Source organism: Vicugna pacos, chromosome 26 (assembly GCF_048564905.1).
Source record: "Vicugna pacos chromosome 26, VicPac4, whole genome shotgun sequence".
NCBI lineage: Eukaryota > Metazoa > Chordata > Mammalia > Artiodactyla > Camelidae > Vicugna > Vicugna pacos.
In genome coordinates this window covers 10,817,628-10,838,607 of record NC_133012.1, presented here as the reverse complement: position 1 = coordinate 10,838,607, position 20,980 = coordinate 10,817,628, and the positions used below count along the sequence as shown (strand labels likewise).

The 20,980-nt window shown below is 39.9% G+C and overlaps 1 protein-coding gene across 4 annotated transcripts in view; it reads left to right on the top strand.

Moving 5' to 3' along the window:
• The window catches only part of RBPMS (RNA binding protein, mRNA processing factor), a 158,880-nt gene that overhangs the window by 85,628 nt on the left and 52,272 nt on the right, over nucleotides 1-20,980 (top strand). For all 4 annotated transcript variants that reach the window (XM_072950332.1, XM_072950335.1, XM_072950334.1 and 1 more), the window contains exon 5: nucleotides 12,616-12,766. In XM_072950332.1, coding sequence (XP_072806433.1) covers nucleotides 12,616-12,766 — 151 coding nt within the window. The remainder of the gene's footprint in view (nucleotides 1-12,615; nucleotides 12,767-20,980) is intronic.

Below are 20,980 nucleotides of genomic sequence, written 5' to 3'. Positions count from 1 at the left end.
GAATGAAACAGTTCTTATATTGTATGGGACTGTCTTGCTTATTGTGGGATGTTAACATCCTTGTTACCTGTTGCCCACTGAATGCCATGTAACAGCTCAAAAGCACCCTCATACGTTTCCAAATATCCCTGAGACGTTTGCAGGATAGTGGGGTTGGGGGACAGGTGCAGTGAAGAGCACTACCCGTGGTTCACAACTACTAGGTTAGGAGGTCCCCAAAAGTCAGTACTAAATTCTGTGAATTTTGTGCTTTATGTATTCACTGCTTAGCATCAGAGAACCTAACCCACTTCTCCACTAGCTCCCCGCTTCTGTGATCTTCACTCACAGATAGTGTTGTGTTTTTTAAAATGTTTGGGCATCACAAGTTTTCACTTGCAGTATGGTGACGTTTTATAAATGGTAGAAAATTTCTACTCATTCATTTTCAGAAACAATATTGAGTTGGGAGAAAACTTTGAAATTGTGCCATTGATATTTTTTGCCCCATTTTCTCTCCCCTAGTCATTTTCTCTGTATGTATAGCACGCAGCTCTTCCTTTAACTTCCTCCACACTGTTGTCTCTGCGTGAGCCCCATCCACTCCATGATAACAGGCTACTGGAATGTGTATTTCTGTATGACCTGTCATTGAGCCTCTTTAAAGCTCCAGCTGAATATAACAATTGTTTTCAGAATCTTGGGGAAACTTTTGCATAAACCTTGCCTAGAATCTGTTTCTAATCCAACTGAATGTGTTATGCGGCCTTTAGAAGAAAAAGCTGAAAGTACTTAGAAAACTGTAAATATATTTTGGTCCCCTGAGACCTCCAAATATCTCTAAAGTATGTATTTACTTCCTAATTTCTGATAAAGGTGAGACGTCTATCAATTTTCAGAAAACAGTTTGTATTTCTTACTTTTTTTAACTTCGAAAAGGCTAAATTCTTTCAGCTTCATTCCCTTTTATATGTTGAAAGATTTGTGGTTCCCCAGGTTATTTCCTTTCCTTGTGACCAAAGTGCTCTTTGGAAATAGAAGGCTTTTATTCTTAACCCTCTTTACAAGATGTTTTAAAATATTACAGCATAGAGAAATGCAAATTGAAACCACATTGAAACACCACTCCACACCGACTAGGATAGCTAAAATAAGATAGGGAATGACAAGTGTTGGTGAGGATGTGAAAACATTGGAATCTGCATGCATTGGTGATGGGTTTGAAATGGTATGGCTACTTTGGAAAACAGTTTCACAGTTCCTCAAAAAAGTTAACGTAGTTGTTATATGACCCAGCAGTTCTCCTGGAGAATTGAAAATACGTATCTACCCAAAAACTTGTATACAAATGTTCATAACCGGAAAAAGTGGCAACCACCCAATGTTCATCAGCTGATGAAAGGATAAACAAAATGTGGTGTATTTGTACAATAGAACAGTATTCAGCAATAAACAATGGGTGAACCTTGAAAGCATTATTCTGGTTAAAAGAGGCCAGTCACAAAAGACCAGGTGTTGCACGATTCTATTTATAAGAACTATCCAGAATGAAAAGACACACTCTGGGACTAAAAGGAGGTTAGTAGTCAGGGGAGGGGAGTGAGTGAAGATGAGAGAGGAATGGGGAGTGAGTGCTGGTGGGTGCAGGTTCCTTTTGGGGTGATGAAAATGTTCTAAAGCTGTATTGGTGGTGATGGTTGCACAACCCTGTGACTATGCTTTAAAAAATCATTGAATTTTATGCAGAAGGGTGAACTTTATAGTGTGTGAATTGTGTTTAATAATAGTTTTACAAAATATATAATGACATGATATTCCAGAAACTGTAAAAAATAAGAACATTGAATTTTCAGTTGTCAACATTAAATAAATTAAGTAGAAAGTTAAGTCATAAATAAAATAGGCCTCAATGTTTGATCATTTAGCAAGAAAGGACTCAAATACATTTTTGTGGTTGAATGAAAAATCTTTCGTATGCAGTATAATTAAGCCACCTCCAACCTCTGAATATCTTGCCCATTGCTTCCCCCACATACTGTTATGACTGGAAATCTTGTGAGTACAGTGTGTACAAGAATAGGTACTAAGAATCATTCTCATTTATTTATTAGCTTGTTCTGGTCAGCTATAGTAGAGGGAAGTGGTGTTGGAGCACTGAGTTTCTTAACAAAGAAGCCATCTTGGTTTCTTTGTTGCTGAGTAACTGGGAAGTTGTTTACTAAAGCTGAGCCAAGTCACGATCTCAATGAATTGAATATAAATGCTTTACAAAACTCCCATGTCATCAGCAGAGTCATTCCTGAGAACTGATTTAGTTCTTCCTTCCCCATGGATCTTGTTTTTTGTACACTTATTTACAGAAATTAGCAGTGTTGGTTCCGCTTTTCTGTTTAATGCTTGATAATTCTGATAATTTAGAAGGAAATTACTTTACGCCCCCCTCCCAATCCCACTAAACTATCTCATTTCTTCTGTTTTGTAGGATAATAGTCACTACCTTCAAAAAGAAATAAAAATATAAGTAGTCATAACTCAGCTCAGTGATAAGAAGGGTCAGTGGGCACCAGGTGTATTATCTACCACCCGGTAGATCTCTTAGTCTTGGTGGTTTTGAAGCAGCCTGGAGATTTACTGGGGTCTCTCCTTGGGTAAACCTGAAGAGGCCACTCCAGCCCTCAAAGGATCTGGGGTTTAATACCAGAAACCAAGATAAGGAGGGTGGTGTGGAGCAGGGAGATAAGATCCAGGCCCTGAGATTCTATTACAAGATCAGAGAGGTATTATTATTACTGAGTTTGACCTTGACTTGAGCTCTTTTCCTCAGATGCCCTATTATTTCCAGGACACAGGATGGGGGTTTCATTAACCTCATCCATAAAGGTTAGAGGATTCTCAAGGCTAAGGAAGAACTGAGCAGAGAATTGCAAAAGAGAATTTAATTTTCCTATGCTGGGATTTTGTTGTATTGCATATATAGTGTCTGGTGACAAATTATTCTCATTCTGTATTAAAAAGTCAGAATGAATTGGTCAAAACCTGTAACCTAAACAAGGAACATTATTTCTCCCCTTTCACATAGACACCTGGCTAGACAGGGTTTTCTGGACGTTCCACATGCCTTATAGCAGGAGTGGGTTTTCATTTGGAATTGGGTATAGAGAAAAGGGCAGTAAGAAGCTTATTAGCATCAGCCAGGAAACTCAGCAAGCATGTTAAGTTGCATCTTGTGAAATTGCTACTTTACTATTTTATTCTACACTTGAAGTAGTTTCATCTGGTTCAATACATACGCCTCAGATCCACTGGATTACTGGATCAGAGTGGGCGTGTGTGAAACGCCAGGAGATTTCTGACAGGAAATTACCTTAGCTCTAGAAATGGGTCACTTGTGGCTGTCTCTCAGAGGAGAGCAGTGTCCTCTGACAGTGGAATGAGTGGTAGGGGCCACCTGTTACTTTCCAGTCGAGGTTCATATGGTTCGCCTGAATGGAATAGTGTTCTTAAACATTTGAATTTGCCCATATTGGGACATTGTAAAGGCTTTCAGCCCAGGACTCAACAGGAGAAGCCAGGCATTAGGCACAACCCAGGGTGGTTCAAGCCCTGAACTTAATAGACCCTTCATAGCAATATTTATTACAGCAATTTTAGCTCCAGTTGGTGATTTTAGCTCCAATTGTCTTTATCCCTCCCTTTTTAACATTTTAACGTATTTTAATTAGAAATTGAAAATTAACTAAAAATTTAACTATAATAAATGACATGAAAAAACCTTGGTTATTTAGAAGCTTCTTTCAAAAGATTCAGTATCTCAGGAAGTCACAGCCAGATGGGTGGGGGTGTTAAAATTCTGGGTCTTCACAGGAGTAGAATTGCTGGGCCACATGGTGGTTCTATTTTTAGGTTTTTGGGAAACCTCTGTATTGTTTTCCATGGTGGCTGCACCAGTTTGCATTTCCACCAACAGTGTACTAGGGTTCCCTTTCTCCACATCCTTGCCAGCATTTGTTATTTGTGTTCTTCTTGATGATGGCCATTCTGACAGGTGTGAGATGATGTTTCACTGTGATTTTGATTTGCATTTCCCTGATATTAGTGATGTTGAGCAACTTTTCATGTTCCTGTTGGCCATCTGCATTTCCTCTTTTGGAAAAATGTCTGTTCAGCTCTTCTGCCTGTATTTTAAATGGGTTGTTTGTTTGCTTTTTAATTGAAGTACAGTTGATTTAAAATGTTGTGTTAGTTTATGGTGTACAGCATAGATGGACTTGGAGAGCATTATGCTAAGTAAGGTGTGTCAGAGAGGGACAAATACTCTAAGATATCACATGTGGAATCTAAAAAAATACAGCAAACTAGTGAATATAACAGAAGAGAAACAGACTCACAGATGTAGAGAAGGAACTAGTGGTTACCAGTGGGGAGAGGGGAAGGGGAGGGGCAAGATGGAGGTGGAGGATTAAGAGGTACAAACTATCAGGTATAAAATAAGCTACAAGGATGTATTGTACAACATGGGGGATATAGCCAGTATTGTACAATAACTGTAAATGGAGTATAACCTTCAAAAGTTGTGAATTACTATATTGTATACCTGTAACATAATATTGTACATCAACCATACTTCAATTTTAAAATGTAAAATAAATAAATAAATAAAAAATTAAAAAGAGGCTAAAAAATAAATTCCAGTCAACCATGATAGTGGAAAAATTAGTTTACTTTTTAAATCTCTCTAAAAAATTATATTAGGATATTATGACATGAGGAGGCAGAGTATGCTGAAGAAGAAATAAGAAAAACTTATTTAGAGGCCATTAATAAAGTTGTTATTTTTCTGATTTTTAAATATTCACATTTGAGACTTAAAAAAAATTCTGGGTCTTCAGCTTTTTATTCAACATACATAAAATTATTCATAAGTTCGTAAACAGAAACTCAGAAATTCATAAAAGATGATTGGGTTGAGAAATCAACTTTAACTTTTCAAATGGTAGAACAGTTTTACTTGGTATGAACACATAGAGAGATAAAATAAAGTGAAGACAGCCATAATGAGGAGAGACTCCAAACTGAATGAAAACAGGAACAAATGAATCTAACTATTTCCAGTGAATAATACAGCCAGCCACACTGCAGTTGGGAGGAATGGGGAGAATTTACCCAAATAATTCTTGAAGGTACATATTGGGTATATAAATATTGGGTATATAGTATCTTTAGGCTAAAGTCAAAAAGAACTGTAAATAAATACTGAACTGTAGTTAATAGTTTTCTTTATGTTGGTATTGTTTAGCAATTTTGAAACTACTTAATATGCATTCTCATATTGAGCAAATAAGTAAATGTGGATAATGAGAACTAGGCTTCAGAGAGGGAGTTACAAATAAGGAAAGGAAAGGCTAGAATTAACCTGATGGTGCTTGACTGAAATCGGGGCTATCAGTACAAACTTGTGTTCTTAATACATCTAAATAGTTGTAGAGAAATAGATATGGACGTGAAAGCGCTCATGGGTGTGTATCAGTCTGGGACAATTTGAGCATCAAAACACATGAGGGTAATAAATTATAAATCATAGAATAAAATAAGGTATGAATCAGTACTAACATGTGAGTGAATGAACAAACGAATATAGAAAGGAATAAATAATAAACAGGTCAGAAGGGTAAGCTTTTCCTTAGAGTACAAAACTAATAAATATGGAAGGAAGGATGCGATTAGAAATTAGCCATTTGGCAGTCACAATAGGAATGATCGCTTCAGTTAAGAATCAGTAGATGTTAAAACTGGTGGGAGAAAATTTGATGAGAAACAAAATATTTTGTCTCAGAGAATCTCCCTATGTGATATTTATTAATTTAAAAAAGGAGAAAGTAGTAACCTCACAGTGGAGAACCTTGGCAGGTGACCACAGTTATTATCACTAGTAATGAGACAAAAGTGACATCATATGCCTCCTGATACGATGCACTGAGAGTAACACACACTTCTGTGATACCCCTGCCAAAGATATATAACCTTAATTTAATCAAGGAACAAATCAGATGCGCCCAAATTGAGGGACATTCTACAATATAAATAGCTTGTACTCTTAAAAAATGTCAAGGTTATGGAAGACAAGGATTGTGGAAAATACTCTAGGAGACTAAAGAGATGACAACTAAATGCTGTGTATGGTTCTGCATTAGATCCTGGATCAGGAAAACAAAGAGATGTCCTTGTTTTTAGGAAGCCAAACTGCAAAGGATAAAGGGTCATTGTGCTTTCAGTGTGTTGTTAAATAGTTCAGGGAGGAAAAAAAAGTGTGTGGAGAAATCTAGGCAAAGGGTACGGTATACAGGAATTCTTTATACTATGTTTGCAGCTTTTCTATGAGTCTGAAAGTATTTCAAAATAACTATTTTTAAAAAACTTAAACAGAAAAGACCAACATTGCTGGTTGTGTGCTGTGTGCCAGAATATCTATGACTTGGTTTGCTCTGGCTCTGCTAGCACTCCATAGAAAATCCCTTATTCCCACTTTCTCCCTCTTCTTCTCTTAACCTGTATCAGGTCTTATAAATTATTACTATAAATTATACATACTTATAATAAATTCAAGTGATACAAAAGTATACAGAACACAAATCCCAGCTCTCCACCTCCCATGTCACCACCACAGTTACCGCCGTTAGCAAGTGGATTGTCACATTATAAATGTTCCTGGGCTTCTTGATGTGTTCATGCACAGATATATATACCAAGTCTCTTCTTTCTAAGACTCCTAGACATTGTTGAGTATCTTTTTTTTTTCAAACCTAGTATTGACATGGACATCTTTCTCAGTAAATGTAAATAGCTTTGCCTCATTCTTACCATTTTTTCCCTAACTGAATACTTCCGTTGTCTCTCAAACTTGTTGTCAAGGACTGATAAACCCCCTTACTTTAATGGTAGAACCGCTTGTTAAAGATGCTGGGGTATAGCTGATATTTTAAGGATGTACCAAATAAAAGACTCCATCAGGCAGTGGGACAGCTCTGAAGACTTCAGTGACAGGCTTTTGGAGACATTTTCTCTAGTGGGAGGCTGTTAAGGTAACACTTTCAGCCACCTTCATTTTCTGTACTTTTAAACTCAAGGTTGAATTCCTCAGAAGAAAAAATGTTTGGTCATTGTGGGCAGCATGTGTCCCTTAAATAGTCAGCTATTGTCAGGGGAGTAAGGACATAGGACCTGGACATCGGCCTCTGGGTGCTTCCCAGAGAAGAAGGAACAGCAGAGCAGTTATCCCAGCTGACTTCTCTTTCCAGGGCTGTTCTAATTGCTTCACTTCTGGCCTGTTCCGGTCTCTCCTTTAAGTCCAGGCGATCTTTCATCACTAAGCGTCCCCCCCCCCCAACTGTGGTAATTTTCAGATGTGGTTCCTACACAAGCAGTATCAGCATCATCTTGGAAACTTGTTATAAGTGCAGATTCTCAGGTCTCATCCCAGACCTACTCAATCAGAACCTCTGGAGGTGGGGCTCAGCACTCTGGGAAGTCTTCCAGATGATTCCGATGCATGCTAACATTTGAGGATTACGCTCTACTACCTAAATCTCATCATACTCCCCCAGTTTGAAACATTTTAATGGCTCAGCCATGCAGATACTCCAGAGTCCTCACTCATGACTCAAGAGCTCCTCGTGATCTTACCCAGTGCTTGTGCAGTCACTTACAGACCTCCCCTGCACGCACACACACCCATGCCCGCACCCTCTCCACTTGCTGTCACGCAGAACTTTGCTGAGCTCTTTCCTGGACTACCACCTGGTAAATTTCTGCTCTCCTGTCATTTCCTCTGTGATTCCTTCCTCATACCCAGTTACTCTCCACCTTAGCTGTGTTTCCCATGGACCCCTAAACATTGTGTTTATATGTTTATCTAACCACTAGTTTACCTGTACAGCTGCCCAACCAGAGTGTGAGCTCTGAGCTCCTGAAGGCAGGGACTGCTCTCCAGTGATCCTTGTGTCACTAGCACATGACGGACGTTCTATTATGTGCTTGGCTAAATCTGTTTTGGTTTTACTTTTTATTATGTAACTTCAAACACCAAAAGGTAGAGAGCATAGTAATGAACATTCATTAACCTATCATCAGAATTTACCAACTTTACATTTTGCTACATTTGCTTCATCTTTTTTCTAAGTATTTTAAAGTAAATACCTGATGTTATGACCTTTTTTCATTACATATTTGTATTTCAGTACTAAAAACTAAAGACATTTTTCTACATTGCCACATTATCATGCTTAATAAAACTGACAATTCCCAAATATCCCCTAATGCCCATTCTGTATTCAGCTTTCTCCGTTTTCCCACAAAAGGTCTTTTACATCTGGTTTGTTCAATCAAGGACCTCACATTGAATATGAGGGTAGACCTCTAAGGATGTTTTAATCATTTTAAAAGAACACTTCCCTTTCTTTTTCCCCATTATTCATTGAATAAACTCCTGACTAATACCAACACCACTCCTGTGGGATGACATTAATACCAATTACACTCCTGTGGGATGACATTAATCTAGTACCAGTGACACTGCTTACTAAATAGTTGGGATGGTGTTGAACCTTTATGTTCAGAATAATCATATGATTCCAGAATAATCATATGGTTCTAAACACATGATCTATAGCCAACTAATCATTCCAGCACAACCAGTGTGCACAAGTAGCCAGTATCGCAACAGCTAGGGAAACAGGAGAGCTACTTTGGACCTGAGCTTTGAAGCATATTTAATTAATAGTGTCTCCATGTTGTCTTCCATAAAGTCACTGAAAGAGCTGCAGTTCATTTACACTGACTTTAGATTCCTGGAGGCTTGGGTCTTCAGGATTTAGTGATTTCCTTTCATCTTGCCCATTTCCTTGTGTTTCATTATATATTAGATCTTCCCTTATCATCCGAGGACTCCAGGCTTTGACACAGTTTGTAGAGCAATAAAATGGTATTTTTGAGGTTGCTAACCTGCTTAGAATCTTAAAACAGGGGACAGATTTGCATAGGGGATTTAAACCCACAGTTCAGAAAATTCTTCTTAAGATTTTCTATTTACAAATAGTTTGTAAGCTTTACTCATTTTTTTTAAGCTTTACTCGTTTTTAAGAGAAAGGAGCAGAAAGGATTTTTAAAAAATTCCCTCAAGAGTCCTATATGCAGTGGTACACGGTGACTTTAGAGCACTGCAGTATGTAAATGCAGAGTTTGAATTTTCCTTCCAGCTTCTAATTGCTCTCTGTAGCTTTTGAGATTGAATTTGAGATTGACTTCTGGTAATCACATATATCAACAAAGGTTTTTGAGTAAAACTTCGCTGTGGGTTGAGTCACCTCAGTGAGGGGCAGGGTCAGGGTGGGGATGGGCTGATGAAGGGGAGGTTTACTGGTTTGAGACTACAGAAAGTTCAGAAAAAGCACTTTGAGGTGTTTTAGGAACTATGGCCCAGGGAAGAAAACTGTGTTAATAGGGTGTCTTAGCTCTGGTTACCGTAACAGAACAGCCACAGACAGCATGGCTTATGCAGCATTAGTTCTCAGGTCTGGAGACTAGGAAGTCCAGACTCATTAGCCGGTGAGGACCGCCTTCTGGCTTGCAGACAGCCACCTCCTTACTGTGTGCTCCTGTGGCCTTTCCTTGGTGTGTGCACTTGGAGAGATCTCCTCATGTCCCTTTGTGACACTGAAGGGCACTAATCCCTTCATAGGGGCTCCACCTCCGACCGCCACACTGGGGGTTACACAGGAATCCTTCAGGACACGAACATTCAGTCCATGACTCGTAAGCATAGTTTTGCAATTGCCTTGACATACTCTTTAGTAGACTACTAAAGATACTTTCTATCTCCCAGAGCTTGCCCTGGGCAAGGAGTTCAGCCTTCGTAGATCACAGAGGACCTGTGTTGCTTTGGTCACTGTGTTTAGGCCATTTTGAAGAGATGATTGGCTGCTCCTATAGCCAGTCAGATTGGGTTGCTTCTAAGCAACTTACTGTCCTCAAATGGATATGCTGATATCCAGGAACTGTCCTTTCTGATCACCAAGGAAATAAGACACCATTTACAATTAGAAGAGATTTTTATTTACTTATGAGAGTTTTGGTGAATTATAGGCAAGAGAGGGAAAAGTTGGTTTTGAAAGACACACATTCCCCCTTTGATTTGGTAGTAATCTTACCCTGACAGCATTTAATGTGAAGTCAGTGTGGCCAGAGAATAATCTTATTGGGGTTTAATTAAAAGCATACGGTTGTTGTTTTTTTTCCACATCTCTTTTATCTGTCTTGCTCTTTCTCATCTTTCTTCTGTCTCTTGTTCCTCTTCACTTCCATGTTCTCCCTACCCCTGCCCTACACTGCATCCTCTTCATCATCCTTTAACATTTAAAATGTTTTTGGCTTGGCTAATCCCTCTGGATAGAAACTGAGCTTAGCAGGATATTGATTACCAAATATGGTATTGCTGCTAAAGATGTTAGAGGAATGTGGCTTGTATTCTAAGCCTCCGGCCTCTGAATAAGCTGCCAAACAAATTAGGTCATTTTAACTTCTGAGTTTTTTTTTTTTTTTTTTTTCCTTTTTAAATAAGGAGCTGGAACTTTGATTTGGAACATGATGGTGGTGGTAACTCAGCTCAAACAGGGAGGAGGGGTATGAAGGAGGGGCAGGGAGTGGGGGGTACTTAGTTAAGCATGCTTTGGGACCTGAGCCACGAGAGCAGGTTGTGTAAGAGGCAGACACATTGTGTGCAGCCTCGATCAACTCTGGAACATCCATGGAAGAACTGAAGTGTAGAATTCAGATGTGCAGCCTCATTCCCTCAGACTAGGAGCTCCGGAGGACCACTGACAGGTCCCAGGATGTTCTTCTTGTGTTACCCATGGTGCTCACGTTGATGTGGGCTGGTAGGAAAGCTGCTTCTTCACAGGAAGGTTTGCGGAGTTGAGTGCCAGGGAGGACATAGCTGATAGGAGTATGCAAGTCCCTCCCCAGCATGCCTTTAAATGACAGCCAGGGACTGCACTTGTCTCCCAGCAAGACCACAGCTCTTCAGACCCATATTTGGAAATATTTACTGTGTTGTGATATTAGCTTTGATAGAGTGAAATGTTCTCAGTGGAAGTGAGTGGAAGCAAATGCTGCTTCAGAAGGCTGCCTTGTCTTTTGCTCTTTTATGCATTTTTGGCAAGGTGATCCTGAGGTTTCCCAAATTAAAACAAAAACTGAAACCAGTTAAAGAATTTCTTTTTACACTTTACATAGCTGGCACCCCCTTTGCACTTTTGGCATCGGTTAGTGCCATACAAGAGGACTCCTCTTCTTGCCCATCCCCACCTGTTTGCTGCCTTTAATTGGTTTCTTCTTAGGAAATGGATAGATCAGACTCACGAAGAAATTCCACCCACATCACGGGTCTCGGCTCTGTGGCATTTGTTGTACCTCCCTGAGGACCTTCCCCCCACCCCCACCTTATTTCTCTTACTGCTGTTACCATTCAGTCACAGGCTCTTCCTCTCCCATCTTTGGAGCTGAGCCTGCGAAGTTCAGAGTTGTTCATCCTGGTCTACAGAGTGAGAGATTCCTACTAATTTCTTGTGGAAATTGCTCTTTTCTTCAAGCTAGTAAAAGAAAAATGGGGCTTTGAGACCTACAGCCCCACTGTGTGTGCTAAACAAAAAACCTGTGTATTGTTAGGTCCCAGAATCCATAGCACTGGTCATCGATACCATGTGACTATTCATTATACTTAGTAATAGAAGCATTCTCGAATGGTGGGAGGGTTTCAGAACAGACTTATCTTGCCCTAAATCTTGTGTTTTACAGTGCTTGTGATTTATTTTATTGAATATGTTTTGGTTTAGATAAACTGCAGTAATAGGGTTAAGGGTAATTGAAATGACTGCCCTCCCTTTGACCCATATAGTCTGTTGTCCGTTTAGCCAATAAACCAGCTACAGTCAAAATCAGGACTGTGCCATATCAAGACATTCATATTCTATATAAGTTTATAAGCTAACTGGAATTAAATGATACTAGTTATATTGAAATCTTAAAACTGTTTAGTTCTTGTCTGCTTAATAACTCAGAGTACACATACTACTATTATGAAAGTTCTGCACTTAGAAGGGATGGGAATTCTCCCCCTGTAGAGGTGATGAAACTAAGGCATTAAAGAATTACATTGTTTTAAGTCACTGTCAACACTGGTCAGAGCCTTGCCTCTTTAGATTTTAAATGTTAAGACTTTAAAGTGTTGTGCAGTGTTTTACATTAATTTATTCTTATTGGTAGCTGTTAATTAGTTTTAAACTCTGATAGGAATTTGCTGGTCCAAATTTAAAATTTGAACCCGAAAGTTTTAGTCCAGGAAGAAAAGGAATAGTTGGAAAACCATGCATCTAAAATTTTAATAAAGTAAACTAAATCTTCCTGACTTTGCGGACATGGCTGCGTTAAGGGTTTCCCTGTGTTCTGTGTAAGCAGTGAGGATGAGAGCTCTCGCTGACCTTTTTTTCTGATGGGCCAGGGTTTACTGGTGTGTTTATTTTGTCACCATTCCGGTTTGACTCTAAGGAAATGAAAACATCTTCCATTTGTTCTTTATTTCCAAAGGGCATCCGCTTCGATCCTGAAATTCCGCAAACACTACGACTAGAGTTTGCTAAGGCAAACACGAAGATGGCCAAGAACAAGCTAGTAGGGACTCCAAACCCTAGTACTCCTCTGCCCAACACTGTACCTCAGTTCATTGCCAGAGAGCCATGTAAGTTGATCTACTTTTCATTTTGGAAAAAAAAAATAATAACTAAGAATTGTTCAAGTGCTTCATATGAGATTACACCACGGGACATAGAGTTGGCAGAGTGTCATTTTTCCATTTCTGTGAAGAGGCTGCCTATTCTTGCTGTCTGAATTCCAAATACAGCAGTCTTGTTCATGATTGGCTGTCCCAAAAGAAGGTTCAGCTTGATCAGAACCGTGAATACAAAATTTCATTTTAAGCGCTGTAGATTTCCTTATTATGAATATGCCCTATTTGCTTTGGGGTATAAACCCTTCTTTATTTCACTGTCCTTGGACATAAGAGCTGGTTCTTAGCATTCACTTTGCTTCATTTGTTGAATATCAGTTTTGTGGCTTTGGAAAAATAGAATATTAAATGTGAAATGAGCAGATAATAAATTCTCTTTTTGAGAACATTTTAGCCATAAATCTAAAGGAGAAAGTAAACATACATAAAGAAGTTAAATATTAGAACAGTCAGTTCTAACAAACTAATACCAGTAAAGCTTTAAGGAAATTTGGTGCTTCCTGTTTTAAATTAATTGAAGAAAGACACTGACTAATTGTAAGACAAGTCTTTTACCCCACGTAATGAGCTTATTCCCTTAAATGTCCAGGCTATAATTTCTACCTTTGATTGAATAACTTGAAAAGATTATCTTAGTTTTTTCTCAAGCTCAATCAGTAGCAGAAGTGAGGCGTGAGATAGGCCTTAACTTCTCCTTTCAGTGCATTGCCGCATGTGATTTAATATGGCAGGGCATTCAAGGAGTCCCAAGTGGCTTGTGTTATTTGGAATATTTCTATCCTATCGTTCTTGATCTTCTTTCCAAACCACATGATTTTGATCTTCTTCCTGCTTTCCCTGACAGGACGCTTTAGCTTTTCTGATTGAAACTGAAGGGCACATGGGTTCCTTTTTCCCCCATGTCATGTGTGTATCACATTTAATCGGGTTGTTGTGGAAGTTACAGTTATTCTGTAGCTCAGTCACTCTTGAAAAAGCTGCTGCTTGTCAGTGGAAACTAATAAAGATAAAAGAAGAGTTTCTTCCCCAGTGTGATCTACAGTTTTCTGTGAAGCCAGGAAATCATAATAGGAAAAAACATTTTGTTCTTCTGTGTCCTGGGGAAACTTAAAACTTTTGTTTATTTGGGAAATCTAAACAAAAGTTTCTTTGTATGGTGTAGTTGCGCTACAGGAGGACATATTGACATTTCTTACTAATTCTGTATCTTTCACAGCCTCTAGCTCAGTGCTTTGTATATTGTATACATTGAAAAATATTTATTAGTGATGATAAGTGTATAAATTTAACATTTTAGTTTGGCTGTTTGCAGAATTATTCCATTTGTATGCCTCTTGATTTCTTTCTGAAATGTCTTTTCTCTGCATTAAGACATCAGAGAAGAGTATTTGTAGGATGCCTTGACTTAGACAACCTAGAGTAAAGCTTCACTTTTCTGGTGAATTTGCACGTCTCAAATCTTAGTACTTTGAAATTAGTTCAGAGAGGAAGTGTGACGCTGGCAGTACTTTATCCTTTCAGTTCTTTATTGAATGCTTTTCTTTCTAGGAGCTTGGGTTTTTTGTTTTTTTGTTTTTTTTTTAAATAAATTTGCTACAACGGCTCTGTGAAGTAGTTAGCCAGGGAGGTGATAGCCATTTCACGACAGGATACCTAAAAGCAACAGAAATGAACAAAATGGACATCCTAAAGTCCCTGAAGTTACAGGAGACCTTAGAGTAGAGTTTAGAACCCCGCTCTGGCCGGCTGTGCCCACCTCCTTTCCCTGTGTACAGAACTGCTCAGAAGCGGTCAGATAGTTTCCATAGCAGGGTCAACATTTGCCTGGCAGCTCATGAGGCAAAACAAACTTGAAGTTTAAAAAAATCCCGAACGGCAGGGTATTCTTGAGAAAATAAGTTAGCATGATTTCTCTTAATATAGCTCCTTTTTATGACATAGGGGCCTTGATGGACAGCAGTTCACTGTGACTCAGATCGACCTTATCATCCTTTACAATTCCCTCTGGGAATTGTGAACTTTTCTGACACATATGCAGAATTCTTATTTTCCTGGAAGCACATCACAGGCTAAGAACATTGCCATAGATCTGTACTGGCGAAACCAGTTCCATTGTGCCCATAATTGGTACTCGAGGTGGTCGGTTTAACTACCTGTCAGGAGTAGACTGATGGAATCATGGAATGTTGTGGGTGGAAAAGGCCTTGTAGGCTATGAGAGAGAGCTTTTTATAAATGCTTTTTCTGTGTATGTTTTTTATATGGTGATGGCTGAAAAGTATCCATTGCCATCACTAAAGGAAGAATGTACTCTGATTCAGTCACACAACAAATATTTACTTGAACTCTCATTTCTCAGATATCTGTTGGACTTAAATGAGCACCCAGTGTACTAGACACTGAGGAAGACAGGGAGTGTGGTTCCTGCCCTAAAAGAGCTGTCAGTACAAGGGGCTGGTGTTGATCAAAGTGGTCAGGAAACTTGGCCCATATAAAGGATGCAAAAGAGACTCCTTGCAGTTTAGTCTAGATTGCCCCAAATCAGACTTCATTATTTGCTGAGTGCCTGCTCTGTGCCAAGCATGGAGGATGAGAAAATCAGGTACTGCAACTTGCAAAGGTGGCCTTGGCCTTGAGATGTCTGTGAGAGTATGGGTTCTGCCAGTTACTGTCAAGCTGTGTACCCTTAAAGAAAAATTCTTAACTTTGCTGTGCTCCTGTTCCCTCGGCTGTAAAATGGGAATAATACCTTCTTCACCTGGTTGTTATGAGAGCTAAATAAAATGATGTAAGATTGTGTTGAGGATTAAATGGGTGTAATATATGTAGAGTACTAGGCAAATGTCGAGTACCATCTTAGTTTTTAAAAAATTGAGTTACTTTTCTTTCCCAATGTTAAAAGTAGGTATTGATCTTTTGAGGTATTATCAGTGTGTGGTTATAGGCATTGTCTTTGCAAATTAGGAGAAAGGGTAAGTGAAATTCATATACAATCCCAGGAAAGTAGTATACTTCCCTAACTGAATGTTTATTAGTTTGAACTTCTCTTTTCTATGTAATGAAGAAAAATACTCCAAAAAAAAAAAAAAGCAAGAACTTAAGTGATGAAGAAAACTTATAAATAATATAAAAATTCTGCTAGATTATGCATTTGGTTATACAGGAAGGTAGTGTTCTGTAGTGTAAGAACGCCCACTTTAGAGATGAACACAGGGCAAGTCACCATCTCACTGAGTTTTGTTTTCCTCATCTGTAAAATGATGATACTGTGTGTCAGACACTCTGCCAAGCATTTTACATGAATTACCCCCACTTGATTCTCAATAGCACTATTTTACAATTGAAAAACCTGAGGCCTAGGTAGGTACAGTAACATTCTTGAGGTTACATAGTCATCAAGTGTCTTTAGTTGAATTGTGTCCTCCCCACCGAAATTCATGTGTTGTAGTCCCAACCTGAGGGTCACCTCCAAATGTAACCATATTTGGAAATAGGGTCTCTAAAGAGGTGATTAAATTAAAATGAGGCTGTTAGGGGGGAACCCTAATCAAGAAGAAAAAGAGATGTCAGGGATATGCTCACACAGAGAAAAGGCCATGTGAGGACACAGCCAGAAGGCACTGTGAGCCACGGACAGAGGCCTCAGGACAAGCCAAACCTGCATGGACTTTGAGCCTCAAGAATTGTGAGAAAACTAATTTCTGTTGTTTAAGCCACCCAGTCTGTGGTATGCTGTTACAGCAGCTTGAGCAGACTAATACGTCTAGTGGTGGAGCCTGAATTTAAATTCTGGCCTGTCACTTACTAGTCTTGTAACTTTGGTCTAATTACTTAACCTCTCCGGGCCTCAGTTTTCTCGACTATAAGATGGCAAATTAGTTGACAGATGTGAAATTTAGAAGAGGGTCCACATAGTGATTCCTCTGTGGCTGTTCATGTGTGTGTGTGAGAATGTATGTCTATGTGCCTTTTTGTCTCTTGTTGTGAGACCTGTTGTTTTTCTGCCTTTTGTATACTCTGTATCCTAGCACCTAGAAATACACATGGAAGTTTTTAAGATACCACAGATATGATTTTATGCTTTATTATTTGGAACTTCTTAAATTCAGTGTTATTGAGTATGACTGGGCTATGATAAAATGTGCATACTTAAAAGTGTCTAATTTGGTAAGCTTTGTCATAATACGCATTGAATTTAATTGAATGAATGCTCTTGATCTGTTTGCTTTGCAGCATACCCTATTACAGTAGTGCCCTAAAGGTGGAGGCAGCCAACACTTAACAGAGCCTTTACTCAAAAAGGACAGATTCTCCCCTTTCAATTCAAATTTTATGGAGCAAATATCAAAAGGTTCTAGAACTTTGCAGTAATTCAGATTCCTGTGGTCCAGCCTCAAGGAATCTAATACTTTGGGTCTGGCCTAGGGCTCACGCTCTGTATTTTTTAAAAGCTCTGGGTGATTCTGTACACAGTCGTGTTTGAGAATCACCAGCAGAGCAAGGAATTGTCAAGTTAGGTTCTCCTTCCTACTCACACACTTTCTTCACTGACCCTAGCACCACCCCGACCCCTCCTGCTAAAGAAAACCAGTGCCCTGTCAAATTGATGCTCTTATACCTGGTAAGCACATAGCCCTTTGGTGAATAATCAGTCAGACCACTTCCTAGCTTTCCTGCCACACCATGGAATTTCCCACTAGTCCAGTACTGACCCCAGCTATCGGAAGTGAGTTTTCTGTCTCATGTCTGAAGAGATCCTGTGAAAGTTCAGGAAAGCTGTAAAGTTCCTGGCAAGTGCCCTGCCAGGGACAACACCCAGCAAATACGAAATCTCTTAACCTTCACTTCTGTGGGGTGGGGGCCTTCCAGGGCCTGGTCTGATGCTCCCTGTGCCCAAGAGATAGAGCCAAGATACCTGCATTTTCCAGGGCAGGGTGCACAGCATGTGCCATTTGGAAGACCAAGGTTGTCTTGACAGTCTCCACCTCTCCTCTGAAAATGTGCTGAGTGCCACCAGCATCCGGTGCTGTGTGTCCCACACCTGCTGTTTTCCCGTGCGGTCACCTAGGAACTTGGCAACTGGGCCTGAAGGAGACCTAGCCACGCTGGGCAGAGGGAGGCAAGGAAAGACAAAGTTGCAGGTGTTCTGTGGGGGTGAGGGTAAGATTTTTTTGCTCTGAAAAGCAAAATTCCTTGAATTTGGGAGTTTTATGTTTCATAATGCAGATAGTTTTAGTTTTTTTGTGATGATAAAAATTCTACGTGTGTCACAGAGGAAAAGCATTTCTAGGCAGTCCAGGGAAATAAAAAGAAGAAAATAAAAGTCATCAAATTCTACCACCGGGAGACAAATCACCATTAACATTTTGGTATCTATCTTTTCGTGCCTTTTAGCATGCACGTAATAAAAGTGTATCTGGTTTGTAAATTTCACAATTGTTCAACTCACCCTTTTATCTTTAGGACAAAGTTCTGATGGCCAGTGAGGTTCAATGGCCTGGTAAGGCCAGAAGTGAAATCTAGCTCTCACGGCCCTTCACCACAGTCTCTGTGTCGGGCTTGCTGTAGGGCGCTGTGTGTTGAGGAGGCCCAGATACCTTGCTAGAATTAGAGCAAGAGGAGTGGTGGTGTGTATAGGGCTGTCTCTCTTTAACTATCTGATGTCTCAAGTGTGTCCAGCAAGCTCCTGAGCTGCTGGAATTCAGGTGGTTGGTTGAATGATCCCTAGGTTTTCATTAAATGGATGGGAAGAGAGGAAACGAACATGTATTGGGCAACTGTGCTATATATACCCTTAGGAGTTGTGTGTAAGATACCTGTTTTCCAGCTAAGGAGACTGAAACACTGAGAGCTCTAGTAACTTCCCCAAAGTCACTGGAAACTAGTAGATGAAAAGAGGCCAGGAGGTAGACACAGGGACCTGACAGGAGTCATCTGGATGCTGAGAGGAAAGGAGACAAGGACATCACGGGACGAAAGCTGAGCTTGCAGAATCCTGCTTGCTTGACTCCTATGCCCATTGCCCCTGAGGCAGCTCTGCAGTGGGATCTGTCTAGGAATTCTGTCCTTGCTCTGGACCACTTTGAAGCTACCAGAAGTGATGTTCACAGAAATGTGCCAGTGATTTGCGTTCTCTGTGCTGAGACTCCATAATGATTGAATAACCCACTGAGCATTTTCTAACACCCTCACCTCCCAATACCAACAGGCGTGTGTAGGCTGGATTGTCGTGAGTCAGGACACATATTTAGCTTTGAGGATATATGTAAGGGCGCCAGGTGCCTAGGGCCCCAGATAGCTGAGAAATAGTAAAATGAAACAAAACTACAGTAAATAAGGACAGCAAAATACTCTTAGAAACCAGAGACCTAAACTAATGTTTATTTCTACACATGTCCTGCTCTGAAAAAAGCGAAAATATTTTTTTCCTTTTAAAAAGGAGAATCAAACATCTACTGAGCCACACCAAAATTCACCCACTTCTACCTCTGTCTTCTCTTCAAACCTGCTAATCTTTGGTTAGCAATGGCTATTAACATTTTGCTTTGAATTCCTGTTCCTTGTTTATCTGATCATTGATGAGCTACAAACAAATACCTTAAGAACTCAGGAAGTCACATCTCCTTGGAAATTACAGAATTCTTCTGTAATGTAAATAACTGACCCAACTTAAGTGTTTTGTAAACTCAGATTCTTTCTTCTGCAGAGAAATGAAGGAATAAAAGGAGTTAATTTACTAGGACAATCCAGAAGAAACAGCCACCACCGACTTAATTCTTTTTAAGGCCATGTACTCTCCTCACCTGCTCAGTGAAAGGAAGGCATTTCTTTCTTCGTTAAAGTTTGATGCAGGCTCCTTATTTCTTCCCTTCTGCTTTTTCATACACTTGTAACCCTTGAATAAAGGGATGCTTTTTCTTGTACAGCAGTTCTTAAAAGTATTTGTCCGCCAACCCCTGATTTGTCTCCAAGACTCATGCAGGGAGTTTACACGGTCTAAACTATTTTCGTGAGAGTAGTTTTTCTCACTGTAGCGGTAGGTGCACCTGCTGGCACTCGACTGTACTAATACTCATGGTATTCTTCACTGCTTCACACTCTGTATTTTTAAAAAAAGTTTAGCTTAAGAAGTAATAATAAAATTATGAATTTTATTCAATCTCAAAACATATCCTATTTCAATATGTAATTGATTTTAAAGTTTTTAATTTTAATATATCATATGGTGAATATCAATTGATAGAACCCACATAAACAAAAGTTCTTTGGTGTCTTCAGTAGTTTTTACTAGTGTAAAGAGAGTGTTGAAAGTAAAGTTTAGAAAACACTTGTCTTAAACACTTAAAGTTACCATTTTGTTCCTGGCTGAGTAGAGTGGGCCTGAAGATCTGCAGTTACCAGAAGGCCACCATAGGTTTGGGGCAGGTTACGATTTGGCTTCAGCAGCTGAAGCCATTCAGGAGGCTAGGGAGAAGCAGTGCCCGAGACCCCGCAGGCTCCTGTGCTGGCCTCAGCTTTGAGAGGGCCTTCTGCGTCCACTGCTTGTCCTCCAGGGACCAGCGCGGGGGTGAGTGCATACGCGGTGGTTTGCATAGCTGGGTGATAGGCCTCCCGTTCACCCTCAGAGATCCTTCATAAGTTTGCTTATTCTGTAAATGCTTATCTGAGATAGACTGGAGTGGCATGTTGGTGAGGTGTAGTGTGCGATGTTGTAAAAAGCCTAAAACAGTTTCCTCTTGTTCACAGAACAAAACCTGTCACCTGGTATCTGTGGGTTTCCTCACTTTGGTACAAATCCCCGTCCAATGTTGTCGCCCCGTTTCCTTTTGTGCACCTCTTCAGCCTCACCGAGTCGTGAGCTCGTCTGTGGTCCCTTCCTTCCTGCACCTTCATGGTTTTCATCTTCACGTCAGCTGCCCCTTCAGCCTTCACATGATTTTGCACATTCTCTGCTTTCTGAAGTCTTTCTCATCTTCAGCTGCGAGGTCAGCAGGCCTGCAGGAGGACTTTCCCATTCTCCCCATAACGAACAGCTTCATCTTTTGCATGGTATTGTCTGCACTGCAGTTTAGCACTTGCTCTGGCTTCTCTCGCAGTCATTTACAGGCTGTTTCTACTACTGAAGTGTAAACATCTTGAGAGCAGAATTGGACCTCATTCCACTTTT